Source organism: Microcaecilia unicolor, chromosome 10, assembly GCF_901765095.1.
Source record: "Microcaecilia unicolor chromosome 10, aMicUni1.1, whole genome shotgun sequence".
NCBI classification, from domain to species: domain Eukaryota; kingdom Metazoa; phylum Chordata; class Amphibia; order Gymnophiona; family Siphonopidae; genus Microcaecilia; species Microcaecilia unicolor.
The window spans coordinates 98,485,178-98,500,883 of record NC_044040.1 but is presented as its reverse complement, the minus strand read 5'-3'; the positions used below and the strand labels follow the sequence as shown (position 1 = coordinate 98,500,883).

The 15,706-nt window shown below is 46.9% G+C and overlaps 1 protein-coding gene across 1 annotated transcript in view; it reads right to left on the bottom strand.

Annotated features, from left to right (window-relative positions):
• The window catches only part of LOC115478487, a 526,789-nt gene extending 511,419 nt beyond the window's left edge, over positions 1-15,370 (bottom strand). The window contains exon 1 of the mRNA XM_030215853.1: positions 15,305-15,370. Within this exon, the coding sequence (XP_030071713.1) occupies positions 15,305-15,355 (51 nt within the window). The 5' untranslated portion in view covers positions 15,356-15,370. The remainder of the gene's footprint in view (positions 1-15,304) is intronic.
• Between the last annotated feature and the right edge of the window lie 336 nt (positions 15,371-15,706).

The following is a 15,706-nucleotide window of genomic DNA, read 5'->3' as shown; positions in this document are numbered from 1 at the left end:
CTGAATCATGGGAAGAAGGGTGCCCAGGGAAAGCATCCTGAACTTTTCCTTGACCAGATATTTGTTCAGGGCCCTTAGGTCTAGGATGGAACGCATCCCCCCTGTTTTCTTTTCCACAAGGAAGTACCTGGAATAGAATCCCAGCCCTTCTTGCCCGGATGGCACGGGCTCGACCGCATTGGCGCTGAGAAGGGCGGAGAGTTCCTCTGCAAGTACCTGCTTGTGCTGGAAGCTGTAGGATTGAGCTCCCGGTGGGCAATTTGGAGGTTTGGAAACCAAATTGAGGGTGTATCCTTGCCGGACTATTTGGAGAACCCACTGGTCGGAGGTTATGAGAGGCCATCTTTGGTGAAAAGCTTTCAACCTCCCCCCGACCGGCAGATCGCCCGGCACTGACACGTTGATGTCGGCTATGCTCTGCTGGAGCCAGTCCAAAGCTCGCCCCTTGCTTTTGCTGGGGAGCCGAGGGGCCTTGCTGAGGCGCATGCTGCTGACGAGAGCGAGCGCGCTGGGGCTTAGCCTGGGCCGCAGGCTGTCGAGAAGGAGGATTGTACCTATGCTTACCAGAAGAGTAGGGAACAGTCTTCCTTCCCCCATAAAAACGTCTACCTGAGGAGGTAGATGCTGAAGGCTGTCGGCGGGAGAACTTGTCGAAAGCGGTATCCCGCTGGTGGAGCTGCTCTACCACCTGTTCGACTTTCTCTCCAAAAATATTGTCCGCTCGGCAAGGGGAGTCCGCAATCCGCTACTGGATCCTATTCTCCAGGTCGGAGGCACGCAGCCATGAGAGTCTGCGCATCACCACACCTTGAGCAGCGGCCCTGGACGCGACATCAAAGGTATCATATACCCCTCTGGCCAGGAATTTTCTGCACGCCTTCAGCTGCCTGACCACCTCCTGAAATGGCTTGGCTTGCTCAGGAGGGAGCTTGTCCACCAAGCCCGCCAACTGCCGCACATTGTTCCACATGTGTATGCTCGTGTAGAGCTGGTAAGACTGGATTTTGGCCACGAGCATAGAAGAATGGTAGGCCTTCCTCCCAAAGGAGTCTAAGGTTCTAGAGTCCTTGCCCGGGGGCGCCGAAGCATGCTCCCTAGAACTCTTAGCCTTCTTTAGGGCCAGATCCACCACACCAGAGTCGTGAGGTTAACCGAGTGCGCATCAGCTCTGGGTCCCCATGGATCCGATACTGGAACTCGATCTTCTTGGGAATGTGGGGATTAGTTAGAGGCTTGGTCCAGTTCGCCAGCAATGTCTTTTTTAGGACATGATGCATGGGTACTGTGGACGCTTCCTTAGGCAGAGAAGGATAGTCCAGGAGCTCAAACATTTCAGCCCTGGGCTCGTCCTCCACAACCACCGGGAAGGGGATGGCCGTAGACATCTCCCGGACAAAGGCCGCAAAAGACAGACTATCAGGAGGAGAAAGCTGCTTTTCAGGGGAGGGAGTGGGATCGGAAGGAAGGCCATCAGACTCCTCGTCAGAGAAATATCTGATGTCCTCTTCCTCTTCCCACAAGGCCTCACCATCGGTATCAGACACAAGTTCATGAACCTGCGTCTGAAGCCGTGCCCAACTCGACTCCGTGGAGACATGGCCACGTTGTGAGCGTCGAGAGGTAGACTCCCTCGCCCGCACCGGCGAAGCTCCCTCCGCCGACGTCGTCGGGGAGCCTTCCTGGGAGGCGACCGCAGTCGGTATCGCAAGCGGCAACGATGTCGGAGACCTCACCCCGGGCAAGGGGCCAGCCGGCGCCTCACTCGACGGTATCGGTGGTGCAAGCACCCCCGGTACCGGAGGGGAAGGGCGCAACAGCTCTCCCAGGATCTCTGGGAGAACGGCCCGGAGACTCTCATACAGAGCGGCTGTGGAGAAAGACATGGAAGCCGATGCAGGCGTCGAAGTCAGAGTCTGTTCCAGGCGTGGAGGCTGTTCTGGGCTGTCCAAGGTGGAGCGCATCGACACCTCCTGAACAGAGGGTGAGCGGTCCTCCCGGTGTCGATGCCTACTGGGTGCCGACTCCCTCGGCGACCCGGAGCTCTCGGTACCGATGCGGGAAGGAGACCGGTGTCGATGCTTCTTTGACTTTTTCAAACAAAGCATGTCACCGGAACTTCTCGGTACCGACGAGGAGGACGTAGAATCCAACCGTCGCTTCCTCGGGGCCGAGGCCGAAGAAGGTCGATCTCGGGGGGGCTGTACCGCAGGAGTCCTCAGGGTAGGGGGAGACCCACCCGAAGGCTCACCGCCACCAGCAGGGGAATGGACAGCCCTCACCTGCACTCCAGTCAAAGCACCACCGTCCGACAACATCAGCACTAGTGGAGGTCCCGGTACCACCGACACCGACACAGCCTTTCGATGTCTCGGTACCGACGATGCAGAGGGTCAATGCCTCAATGCAGTCGATGCCGAGGTCGAAGGTCTTGAAGCTGTCGACGTCGATGCACTCGATACTCCCGGTGCTGTTGCCAACGAAGACCCCGAGGACAACACGTTCCACTGGGCCAATCTCTCTACCTGAGTCCTTTTCTGTAAAAGGGCGCAAAGACTACATGCCTGCGGGCGGTGCCCAGCCCCCAGACACTGAAGACACGACGCGTGCCTATCAGTGCACTTCTTGAAGCCGCTGGAAGACTTCGATGACATGGGCGGAAAAATCACGCCGGCGAAATCAAAACTCGTAATGGCGGTAAAGGCACCAAAATAGGGAGAGAAAAACTCGAACCGAGGCCTCAAAAGGGCCTACCCCGAAAACGAAAGGAAACTTAGCGGGGCAAAAACTGGAAACACGGGAAAAGGGGAAAAGACCGAAAAGGTCTTTCTCCAAGTTCCTTTTTTTAAGCAGAGGAGTGTGGTAGCCGTGTTAGTCCACTCTTAAGGTTATCAATAGAAATCAAACAAAATAAAACATGGAAAAGAAAATAAGATGATACCTTTTTTATTGGACATAACTTAATACATTTCTTGATTAGCTTTCGAAGGTTGCCCTTCTTCGTCAGATCGGAAATAAGCAAATGTGCTTATTTCCGATCTGACGAAGAAGGGCAACCTTCGAAAGCTAATCAAGAAATGTATTAAGTTATGTCCAATAAAAAAGGTATCATCTTATTTTCTTTTCCATGTTTTATTTTGTTTGATTTCTATTGATAACCTTTTTTTAAGCAAAAGCTCAAAGATGCGCGAGGGTCAACTTGAGGGGCGCAAAACGGCGCAAACATGACCGTCCCGAGCGCGGACAAAAGAAGACTGACGAACACGAGCCGGTTCGGGCGGGAAGACGGCCGCGCATGCGCGGTGCGCATCGGCGCGCGAGGACTAGCAAAGGCCTTTGCTAGTAAAGTGTTCCGATTGGAGGGGCTGCTGTGGACGTCACCCTATCAGTGAGAACAAGCAGCCTGCTTGTCCTCGGAGAACAGGTTTTAAAATGCAATGTAGGATTTCACCAGCCAATAAGGTGCTCCATGCGCATCAGTTCCGAACTCTGGTCATCACCATCTACACTCCATGACAGTGGAGCATATTTCCAATGCAGTCAGCTGGTCATCAATCCATTCTTTTTCTAAATACTATTACTTCGACTGGACTCAAAAATATTTGGTTACATCATTCTCCAGAGGGCTCTCTCACCAGATCAACCTTCTCTACACTCAGTAACCCCTGAGGTTCATTTCCACCAAAGCTTCTTCCAACTCTCTGATCCAGACCAACCTTCCTACATAAGTATTGCCATACTGGGAAAGACCAAAGATCCATCAAGCCCAGCATCCTGTTTCCAACAGTGGCCAATCCAGGTCACAAATACCTGGCAAGATCCCAAAAATGTACAAAACTGCTTATCCCAGAAATAGTGGATTTTCCCATTTAATAATGGCCTATGGACTTTTCCTTTAGGAAGCCGTCCAAACCTTTTTTAAACTCCGCTAAGCTAACCTCCTTTACCACATTCTCTGGCAATGAATTCCAGAGTTTAATTACACATTGAGTGAAGAAAACGTTTCTCTGATTCATTTTAAATTTACTACTTTGTAGCTTCTTCACATGCCCCCTAGTCCTAGTATTTTTGGAAAATGTAAACAGACACTTCACATCTACCCGTTCAACTCCACTCATTATTTTATAGACCTCTGTTATATCTCCCCTCAACCACCTTTTCTCCAAGCTGAAGAGCCCTAGCCGCTTTAGCCTTTCCTCACAGGGAAGTTGTCCCATCCCCTTTATCATTTTCGTCGCCCTTTTCTGCACCTTTTCTAATTCCACTATATCTTTTTTAAGATGCGGAGACCAGAATTGAACACAATATTCGAGATGTGGTCGCACCTTGGAGCGATACAAGGGCATTATAACATCCTCATTTTTGTTTTCCATTCCTTTCCTAATAATACCTAACCTTCTATTTGCTTTCTTAGCCAAAGCAGCACACTGAGCAGAAGGTTTCAACGTATCATCAACGATGACACCTAGATCCTTTTGACTCCTAACGTGGAATCTTGCATGATGTAGCTATAATTCGGGTTCCTCTTTCCCACATGCATCACTTTGCACTTGCTCACATTAAACATCATCTGCCATTTAGACGCCCAGTCTCCCAGTCTTGTAAGGTCCTCTTGTAATTTTTCACAATCCTCCTGCGATTTAATGACTTTGAATAACTTTGTGTCATCAGCTGTCACGTCTGTGGTCGTGACCTCCCTCAGGCTTACCTTATTTCTTGCGGTCAGCTTCTAAGCTGGCTTCTGTCTGGTCTTTCTAAGTTAGCTCTGTCTCTGTCTCTGTGTGCTGGCTGCTTCCAGCATGACTCTGATTTCTCCACTATACTGCACCTGTGGGTGTTAAGCCTCTCTGTGCTTCATTATGCTTTCTGCTTGTGTTTTGGTTTGTGTTCCTCTTGCTTTCTGGTGGCCAGACCTGGTGGCTGCATTAGATAGTCTATGTGCTGTTTCCCGTTCCAGACTTCAGCCCAGTCCAGTCCGGATCTTCCGGCCTGCCAGACTTGCTTGTCTTGTTTGAGCCTGCACAGTACCATAGTTGCCGGGTAATTGCTGCATCTGAATCTCAGCTGCTGCTGGGCTTATTAGCCATTTGGAAACTCTCTGCTTTGCCTTTGCATCGCCTAAGGCCCTGGTTTGTTGGTGCTTGCTGCACTTCTGCCTAGTCCAGTTTATAGCCTGTATTCTTGCCTGATTCTAGTTAGTTATTGTGTAGCTTCTTGTACTGTATTGCTTGTTTCCCAGTCTTGTTTCTTGGTTGTATGTCTTTGTCTAGTTTTAGGTTGTCTGTGTTTCTTGTTCAGTGGCTGCCTGTCAGCTTTCAGTTCTGTTTCCTATCTATCAGTATTTTTTTTCCCTGTTTCAGGGGCTGCTTGCAGCTTTCAATTCTGTCCCTTGTCTGTCTGAGAGTCCTAGTCTAGTATTCTGCCTAGCCTCCCTGTGTGTTCTAGTCCCTGTGTGTATCCTGCTGGTATCCAGGTGCGGCCGTGTCCGGTAAGTCCTGCCGGCCACCTGCACCCAGGGGCTCAACTCCTGAGGAACGGTGGTCAAGTGCAGGTGAAGTCTAGTTGGCCCTGTCAGAGTTCTGCCTTATCCCTGTGTGGGGTGGTTTTACCTGCCACTGCCGCTCCTTGGCAGTGGCCCAAGGGCTCTCAAACCCAGTTCCTGCCCGGAAAACGTGACATCAGCTAATGTAATTACCTCGCTAGTTACGCCCATCTCTAGGTCATTTATAAATATGTTAAAAAGCAGCGGTCCCAGCACAGACCTCTGGGGAACCCCACTTCCTAGTATTACAAGTCCTACGTTATCATTCTTAAAGTGGACTACCAGTTGAACAGCAAAACATTTAGGCAAACCTATTTCACTGAATATCAGCTGGGTTAGTATCCCCACTAAAGCGGTAATGTCTGCTTCTAGACCATCTTTTTGTGGAGCCGATGTCTAGTCTTTTCCCCTAACATCAAGGTATTTAGTATACTTATACACTTTTCTCTCATCATCAGGCTCAAACAGAGCAAGAAACCCTACCCCCTTGTGCTTAAGCCACTCCACCCCTGCTTTAGCTGAGCCTATTGCCTTCTTATACCCCCCACTAGTTTCTGCTCCATAGGCTCATCTTGCTCCAGCATGGATTCCATCATAATCATTGGTACACCTTCAGTGGCTAATACACCAACTATTACCACATTGGGTTTATTGGAGACAATCTCTGGTACAGAAAAACAAACTATCAAGTGGCTACGCACATCCACTGGATTGCTCTAAACCACAAATGTGCACATCCATCATGCCTAATTTTCTAAGCCGAAAAGGAACAATCTTCTTCCAACTGGCTTCTTCGGCAACCCCCCTCCCCCCCCTCAACCAAGTAGCAAGCAAGCTTGCAGGGCCTGCCTTCACCTTGCTTCACCTGTAAGAAATACCTTGGGTTCCCTTCACCCTCTACAACTGGTCTATCAGACCTCTCCCAGCAAGTTTGAACTGTGGTGCCCTTTTACTAAGCCGCATGCCATAAGCATCTACGTGCGCCCAATGCGTATTGGGCATTCACCAAGTGGCATTTGATGTGCATAGGTAGGATTAGGAGGAAGAGATGCCAAAAACCACAGCTCTAAGGTAGGATTAGCCAGATATGCCAGAAAATGCCAGAACAAGTCTTATCTGTGAGCTTTCACCATAGATGCAGTAGTCAATATGTGGTGGCCCTCAGCTTACTCAAAGCAGAAGCTTTAACCACACCTATGCTATACAGACCTGGCTATAAGAAACCAGGTGGGGGAGGGGAAGAACTCAACACACTTTAAGGAAAAAAGATCTAATACAGAGTTTTAGCACTTTATAAATGTAGTGCTAGATTAACAGATATCAAATAAACAACAGTCAATGGACAAGTTATAAAAACACAGCAAAGCACAGCACAAGTTTAAGCAGAGCAGATAAAAATGGATTTATATTTATATATAAATGCAGTGGAAAAAAGGACAGACAAGGATTAGGCGGGGAGAGATGCCCAAAACCACAGCTCTAAGGTAGGATTAGCCAGATATGCCAGAAAATGCCAGATGCTTAATATGCTTAATATGTAGTTAACTTTAGGGACTATCATCATTTTTATTGTATCTAATCTCTGCCACCAAGATAATCTTAATGGGGACCATTTTGATGTTAATTCATTGGTTTTCTTAATAAGATATTCCATATTGAATTATAGTGTGTCTTCTAATGTGGTGCCAAAGATTATTCCCAAATATTTTATAGATTTAAGATTCCATATCTATTTCTTTTTCCTCTGGGCAATAAAGGGGTAAAATTTCTGTCTTGGATTTGTAGAGTTTATACCAAGATGTTACAGAATATCTCTACTATAATAAAAAGCACCTCCAACGTTCTGAAGCTGACTCTGTGGCTTCACTGAAGTGAAGGGTTCGTCAGTTTTGTTAGATTCGTAAGTTTGTCACCATCTCTGTCCCGCCCTCGCGTCAAAACGTGATGACTTCGAGGGCGGAATGTTACGACAACAACACACAGCAAGTTCGCGCCACTCGCGTGCCCACACTGACAGCCTTCCCAAACAACAATTTCAAAGCTGCTCCTTCTCACGTCATAGCTGCGCGAGCGAGGAAAACAGTTGCAAGCGCCGCCTACCCTCTCTATCACGCACTGCACCGGCTGCCCTTTTGCGGACTGACAGGCGGTAGTCATCCGGTCAAAGCAGCATGGAAAGATCTGAGACCTGTCGGAGGTATGTGACTGAGAGCAACGCTGCCCAACCTCCAAGCCCCCTGCCAGCAACTCCCAGTAAAACAGCATCAACCCTGTCACACTCTCTGTGTGACACACACACACTCATGCAGGAACCCTGTTCACCCCTCCTCACAAACTCCCCTCCCGTATCACACAATCAATCACTGACACCCCACACCCACAGCAATGCTGACCCCTCCCCCCCTCAGTTTCTCACAGAGACACTCATTCCACCTCACCCCTCAAAAAAAAAAAAACACAGCAAAGAAAATGAAAACACCACTCTTACAAACAGTTGACCACCCCCCAACCCTGCAACGCTGACCAACCTCCAAGCCCCCTGCCACCCCCTACCAGTAAAGCAGCAGCAACCCTGTCACACTCTCTGTATGACACACACACTGATGCAGGAACACCATTCACCCCTCCTCCCCCCATCACACACTCAATCACTGACAACCCATCCACCACATCAACGCTGACCCCCCTCCAAGCACCCCCTTCCCACACAAACTGATGCAGGACATGCATACGTGGGCACTCACACTCTGTGTATTACACGCTCAATCACTGACACCCTACCCCCCCCCCCCCCCCAACAATGCTGACCCCTCCTTCCCTTCAGTTCCTCACACAAACACTCATTCCACCTCACATCACCCCTCCAAAAAAAAAAAAACAGCAAAGAAACTAAAAACAGCAGTCTTACAAACAGCTGAGCCCCCCCCCCCCCAGCAACACTGACCAACCTCCAAGCCCCCTGCCACCCCCTACCAGTAAAGCAGCATCAACCCTGTCACACTCTCTGTGTGACACACACATACACTAATGCAGGAACCCCGTTCAACCTTCCTCACCCCCCCCCCCCCCATCATACACTCAATCACTGACACCCCATCCACCACACCAATGCTGACACCCCCTACCAGTAAAGCAGCATCAACCCTGTCACACTCTCTGTGTGACACACACACACTGATGCAGGAACCCCGTTCAACCTTCCTCACAAACCCCCTCCCCAGGGCCGCCGAGAGCCAGAGCCGGGCCCGGGACAAGGCCGCCCCCACCCACCCCACCCAAGGTCATCATCACCGCCTGGCCCCCCCCCACCTGAGGTCACCGGGCCCCCCCCCCCCCCTCCACCCGCTACCGGGCCCTGAACTAACCTTAAACGCCTCCTTCCTTTCCTTTCACCACCTTTGCGACAAGCAGCAGCAGGGCAGACCTCTCCTTCTTCCGTGCTCCGCCCTCGCGGACGTTACGTCAGGCGAGGGCGGGACACAGAAGGAAGGAGTGGCCTGCCCTGCTGCTGCTTGCCGCGAAGGTGGTGAAAGGAAAGGAAGGAGGCGTTTAAGGTTAGTTAGTTCGGGAGCGACGGCGGGCGAGCCTGACTGCGGTGGCGCCAGGCCCCCCCCAGAGGCCCGGGCCCGGGGACTTTTGTCCCCCCTGTCTCCCCCCTCTCGGCGGCCCTGCCCCTCCTGTATCACACAATCAATCACTGACACCCCACACCCACAGCAATGCTGACCCCTCCCCCCTCAGTTTCTCACAGAGACACTCATTCCACCTCACCTCACCCCTCAAAAAAAAAACCACAGCAAAGAAAATGAAAACACCACTCTTACAAACAGCTGACCCCCCCAACCCTGCAACGCTGACCAACCTCCAAGCCCCCTGCCACCCCCTACCAGTAAAGCAGAAGCAACCCTGTCACACTCTCTGTGTGACACACACACACACACTGATGCAGGAACACCGTTCACCCCTCCTCCCCCCTCCCCCTCCTATCACACACTCAATAAATGACAACCCATCCACCACAGCAACGCTGACCCCCCCCCTCCAAGCACCCCCTTCCTCACACACACTGATGCAGGACATGGATACCTGGGCACTCACATTCTGTGTATTACACACTCAATCACTGACACCCTACCCCCCCCCCCCCCCCCAACAATGCTGACCCCTCCCCCCTTCAGTTCCTCACACAAACACTCATTCCACCTCACATCACCCCTCCAAAAAGAAAACAACAGCAAAGAAACTAAAAACAGCAGTCTTACAAACAACTGAGCCCCCCCCCAACCCTGCAATGCTGATCAACCTCCAAGCCACCTGCCACCCCCTACCAGTAAAGCAGCATCAACCCTGTCACACTCTCTGTGTGACACACACACACTGATGCAGGAACCCCATTCAACCTTCCTCACCCCCATCACACACTCAATCACTGACACCCCATCCACCACAGCAACGCTGACACCCCCTACCAGTAAAGCAGCGTCAACCCTGTCACCCTCTCTGTGTGACACACATATACTGATGCAGGAACCCTGTTCAACCTTCCTCACCCCCCATCACACACTCAATCACTGACACCCCATCCACCACACCCCATCCACCACAGCAACGCTGACACCCCTCAAAGCCCCCCCTTCCCCATAAAGAAGCATGAACCCTGTCACACTCTCTGTGTCACACACACACACACACACTGATGCAGGATCCCAGTTCCCCCTCCCAAACTCACACACACAGACACACACACACACTGATGCAGGACATGGATACATGGACACTCACTCTCCTATAAATAAAATTATATAACACACAACAAAACAACAAATACACAAAACAAAAACATATGAAACATCATACAACAATGAAAATTATTCATAACCATGACAACACATTTATCCTAACAATCCCTTACAAAACATTAATTGCAGAAAAACAAAACCTTGCTAGCGCCCGTTTCATTGGTTTCAGAAACGGGCCTTTTTCACTAGTTCATTAATAATTGTGAAAATCTCAGGGATGGAGGTAGGTGTGGTATATAGGAATATATTGTCAGGATACGCTGATACCTTAGCTGTTATCTTACCTATCTTAATTCCATCTATCTTTGGGGATGTCCTTATGGCACTTAATAATGGTTCTAGTGATAAGTTAAATAATAAGGGAGCTATTGGGCATCCTTGTCCTTGTCCTATTGTAGGATAGAATGGATGAGAACATATATTATTAATCTGTATCCTTGTAGAGGGTTTAGAATACAGTACTTTAACCATTTGGAGAAATTCTGTAGAGAAACCATACCACTGCAAAACAGAAAATATAAAGGACCATTCAACACGGTGAAATGCTTTCTCAGCATCTAATCCTATAGCAATGACCAGATTAGGAGAATTTTGTGCACCTCAAATTATGTTAGTAAACAGTCTGATATTATGACACGATAGTCTCCCATGCATAAATCCAGATTGATCATTCTTAATTAGTTTGGGAAGAACACATTGCAAACATTCTGCAATTAGTCTGGCATACATTTTCAAATCAATATTAATTAATGAGTGGAACTGAAAAAGAAAGCAAATATGAATGTTCTAGAGAAAACTGTGCATTGCAATTGAGATTTTTTGATCATTCTAAATTGTGCTTTTTAAAAGGAATACTGGAGGATTCCCATCTAATGGATATCTATGTGCAGAGGGAGCAGAACTTGAGTACTCAGCCCAGCCTGTCAGATATTCCTGATAAAGTTGAAAAATCTGTTCAGAATTTTATGTCTGCAGTGTCTCCAGTGTAGTCTGATAGATGTTGGGTGCTGCGTTGCCATATTAGGGAACTGTAGGCTGACTGTGGGCTTGTACTGGCATGTTCTCTTCTAACACTATGTGCTGGGGGGTTTTTGTGTGTTTGTCGCTCCAAGGAAGTAGCACGGATGACAGCCCTGTGCTATATTTAAATTTTTAGAATTTTAAGGAGAGAGTAAGAATGCATGCTAACATATTGTTCTCTATGTATCACTCTCCTAACAAGAATATTAAAATAATATGCTTTACCAGGATTCTAAGATATGTGATTTATGAGACATGCCTTTTTCTAATGTGTTTCTAATCCTTCACAGCCCAACAGGTTGCATAGGGTAAGAGAAATGCTATACTATTGTTTTTATAAGTTATGAGCAAGGATGCAAACTACATTTGCAAAGTAGGGTTACATAAATGATGCAAAGTTATACAGAGCTACAGAACCTCATATTTAGGATAATGTATTTGTGTGTGATAAGTTACAAATAGTGTGTATTTTCTTGAATCTGTCTGTTAGAGGAATGTAACACAAACAAAAGAAGCAACACTAGGCCTTTAGGAAAGAGAGAATAGCCATCCTTTATTGTGAAAAGACCCGACATGTTTTGGGGCACAAGCGCCTGCCTCAGGGGTATGGGTGTTTTCCGGCCCTTCTTAATCTGGATGAATCTCTACCTCTATCATGTCTTCCCTCAGCCGTCTCTTCTCCAAGCTGAAAAGCCCTAGCTTCCTTAGTCTTTCCTCATAGGGAAGTCGTCCCATCCCCGCTATCATTTTTGTCGCCCTTCGCTGCACCTTTTCCAGTTCTACTATATCTTTTGTGAGATGCGGCGACCAGAATTGAACGCAATACTCAAGGTGCGGTCACACCGTGGAGTGCAGTTCTGACAGCAGTGCAAGTAAAATATATCCTTGGCTGAATTTTCTTTTTAATTTAGCAACTCACAATTTCCTAACATCAGTGCACTTAGATGTTATTAGCAATCCTTCCATGTGGTTTCCTGTCACCACAAATTCTACAGGTCATGGCTTTTCCTGATTCCTTGTATGACACTCAGACTGCTGGGTTGCCAGACACAAAAAAACAGCATCTATCTCCAATCGTCATCAAGGAATAAGAATGAGAGCTTTTCCTGCCATGACCTTAATGCTGACTGTTCCCAGCCACTCCTAAACCATGACTCTATTTACATCTTAATATTTCCTGCAGCAGTTTCCTTTAAACAACCAGAATCAACCCATGGCCCTGCCTGAGTGGCCTTATTACAAAGGCGTGCTGAAAAATAGCCTGCGGTAGTGTAGATGCGTGTTTTGGGCGCACGCAGAATCATTTTTCAGCGCACATGTAAAATATGCCTTTATTTGCTGAAAATGGATGTGCAGCAAAATGAAAATTGCTACACATCCATTTTGGGTCGGAGACCTTATCACCAGCCAGACCTAGCAGTAAGGTCTCATGCGGTAACTGGGCGTTAATGGTCTACATGTGTAAAATGCCGATTACTACAAGATTACCGCCCACGTGCCAGAAAATGAAAATGTTTTCTGGCGCGCTTAGTGAATGCGCATCAAAAGTGAAATTACTGCAAGGGCCACGCAGTAGCCAGGCGGTAACTCAAAATTGATGCACGTTGGGCATACGTAGGCACCTATGAAGCTTAGTAAAAGGGCCCCTAAGATTTCAAATTGGCTACATTCAATAAAGTGTAAGTTTAACCTTAAGAAGACAGGGATAGGCCCTCATTTTCCTGTATTCTTTATGTAGAGAATTTTCCAGTTCCTGTTGTGAATTTGATTAGGAATTTGGTTAGGAAGTAAACTGTAAAAAAAAATTCAATCATGTAACTCCCACTTTAAAAGATAACACCCCCCTCCTTTTACAAAGCCACATGGTTTGAATGGGCTGTGTTGGTATTACTGCACCGATAGCCACTAGTGCGGCTTTGTAAAGGGGGGGGGGGGGGCGATTTGGTTACCCATATCCCTTTAAGATTTTGACATTAGCTTATAAAATCTTTTATTCAGTGTTATACCTTTATCTTGTCTGATACCATAATTCTATATGCCTCAGTTAGAACTTTATCAGTTACACCAATTACAACTAATTCAGGATACCACTGTCAAACTCATTCATGGGACTAGAAAATTTGATAGTGTCACTCCACTCTGAAGTCCAAACATTGGCTCCCCATCAAATACAGGATTATATTTAAGGTTCTAGCGCTATCACATCAAATTCTCCATTCTGGGATACTGTAGTTTTTGTTTAGATCTCTCTTTATGTACCAAATTGCTCACTGTGCTCATCTAATTAGCATTTGCTTGTCATTCTTTCACACCTACAGATTCACTCACACCATGCCAGATCTACCTGTTTTTCAGTGGTTGACCCTACCCAATGAACCTTTTACCTTTGGATCTCCGCTCTGAGCTTTCTCTTTTGAATTTTATGGCTGCCTTGAAAATGTATTTATTCCGTAAGGCAATACCACTGTCTAATCTGATCTATGGATCCTGTAACATAACTTCCTTGTTGAATATTGAGGTGCTGAAACTGTTTGTTAATTTGTCTGTTTCCTTCCTCCCCCCCCCCCCCCTCCTTCCTTCCTTCCTTTTGTCTTTTACTTAGGGTTAATTGAATCCCTATCCCTGCCCCCTATCTTATAATTTCACATTTGTAACCTAGTTTCCTTATGTGTCATTCCATTCCTTTCTCTCTCTTTAATTTTCTTTTTCATTTTTTCTAGCTTTATCCATTGTAAACCACTTTGATGTTTTGATTTGCGGTATATTAAATACAGTTGAACCTTGAACCTTGAACACTGACACTTAGATCAGTTCAGCAGAATTTATTTATAATTTCTTCATTTAGAGTAATACACTACTAAGCCCAACTTTACATTGTTTCACTACTGTTTTATTAAATTCTATTAACTTTGTATTTCAAATTACTATGTAAGCCGCATTGAGCCTGCATTATGTGGGAAAGCGCGGGGTACAAATGTAATAATAATAATACATTTGGACACTACTCAGGATTCAATATTTAGTTTCACAGCCTTGAATTTGTGGGATCGATTGCCCCTTTATTTACATCTTGAGATGACCCTTCAAAAGATTAGGACTGAACTAAAGATCTACTTATTTACTAAAGCCTATGATGAATGACCTTTTGGGCTGGGAAGGCATCTGAGCATTTATGTTGAGTCAGGGGGACCTGAAAGACATAGCATAAGCTCAAATCTTGGCAAAGATGGCAGAATTTCCATCACCCCAACCAGTAACATCTAGTTGAAAAAATCCACATCGAGTTATACCCATGTTGATCATCCCAGCTAGTCTGATTGAACCACGTGGACCTCCTTGATCCCACACCCACCTACATCGGCAGAACACAGGTAACTGCACTGCGGTGAACTCTGAGGTCACCAAAAGACCTGAGACCACCACAAACAAGCGCCAACCTCCTGGGCAGTTGAACAAAGCAAAAGCACCTGAGTATTTTAGAGCCTACCCAGAAACACCGCTATCCCTCACCCGCTCACACTCATTCAGGAACAGTAACCACTTGACCTGGGCTGAGAGCTCTAAAATCTGTCCGCCTTACTCCATATAGTGGTCACCCACCACTTCACTGACCCATTGTCATTTGGGGAAGCTAGACATCTTAGACACTCCCAAGAAAGATAAGGAGATCAACAGCAGCTCCTCAGATAAACTTGCAAACCAAAACATGAAAGACGGTGAATTTTAGCCCTATCACCCCTCACAACCACCAACACCTGAGCACATTAACTCAACCCTGAGTCTACCCAATTCACGCAACTGCACACATGCTCAGTTATAGGGTAAATTCCATGACAAGTACCTTCTTTTTTTAATGTGTTAGCTACTTTGCTGAGATTGTTAATTCTCCACTGCAGCAGACACCATTGTATTGCTTTGCTTGTTAAAGACCACCTGTGTGACTTACCACATGGGCACAGTATTGCATGAAATTTTCAGAGTGCTCATCTCTTCCCATAGCTGAAATGAAGAGAGGCATTGTCCCAAGTCGACTTAAACAATCTATAAAAAAAAAAAAAGAAAATCCAAGAATATTGGTCATGAAATTGAATAACTGAATCAACCATGTGTTATATCTGACACAGAAAGCCAAAAGCCTTAAGGTTACTGATCAAGATAAATAGTCTCCCCCTAATTCTATAAAAGTCACTTAAAATTGCGAATGCACATTTGGGATCCATGCCTACATTTTATGTGTGAGTTCAAAAAAGAAGCACGGAAATGGGAGTGTCATGGGAAGAACAGGGGCATTTATAAAATTAAAATGTGCAGTTATAGAATAAGGGGGAAATGAGGCTAATTTAGGCGT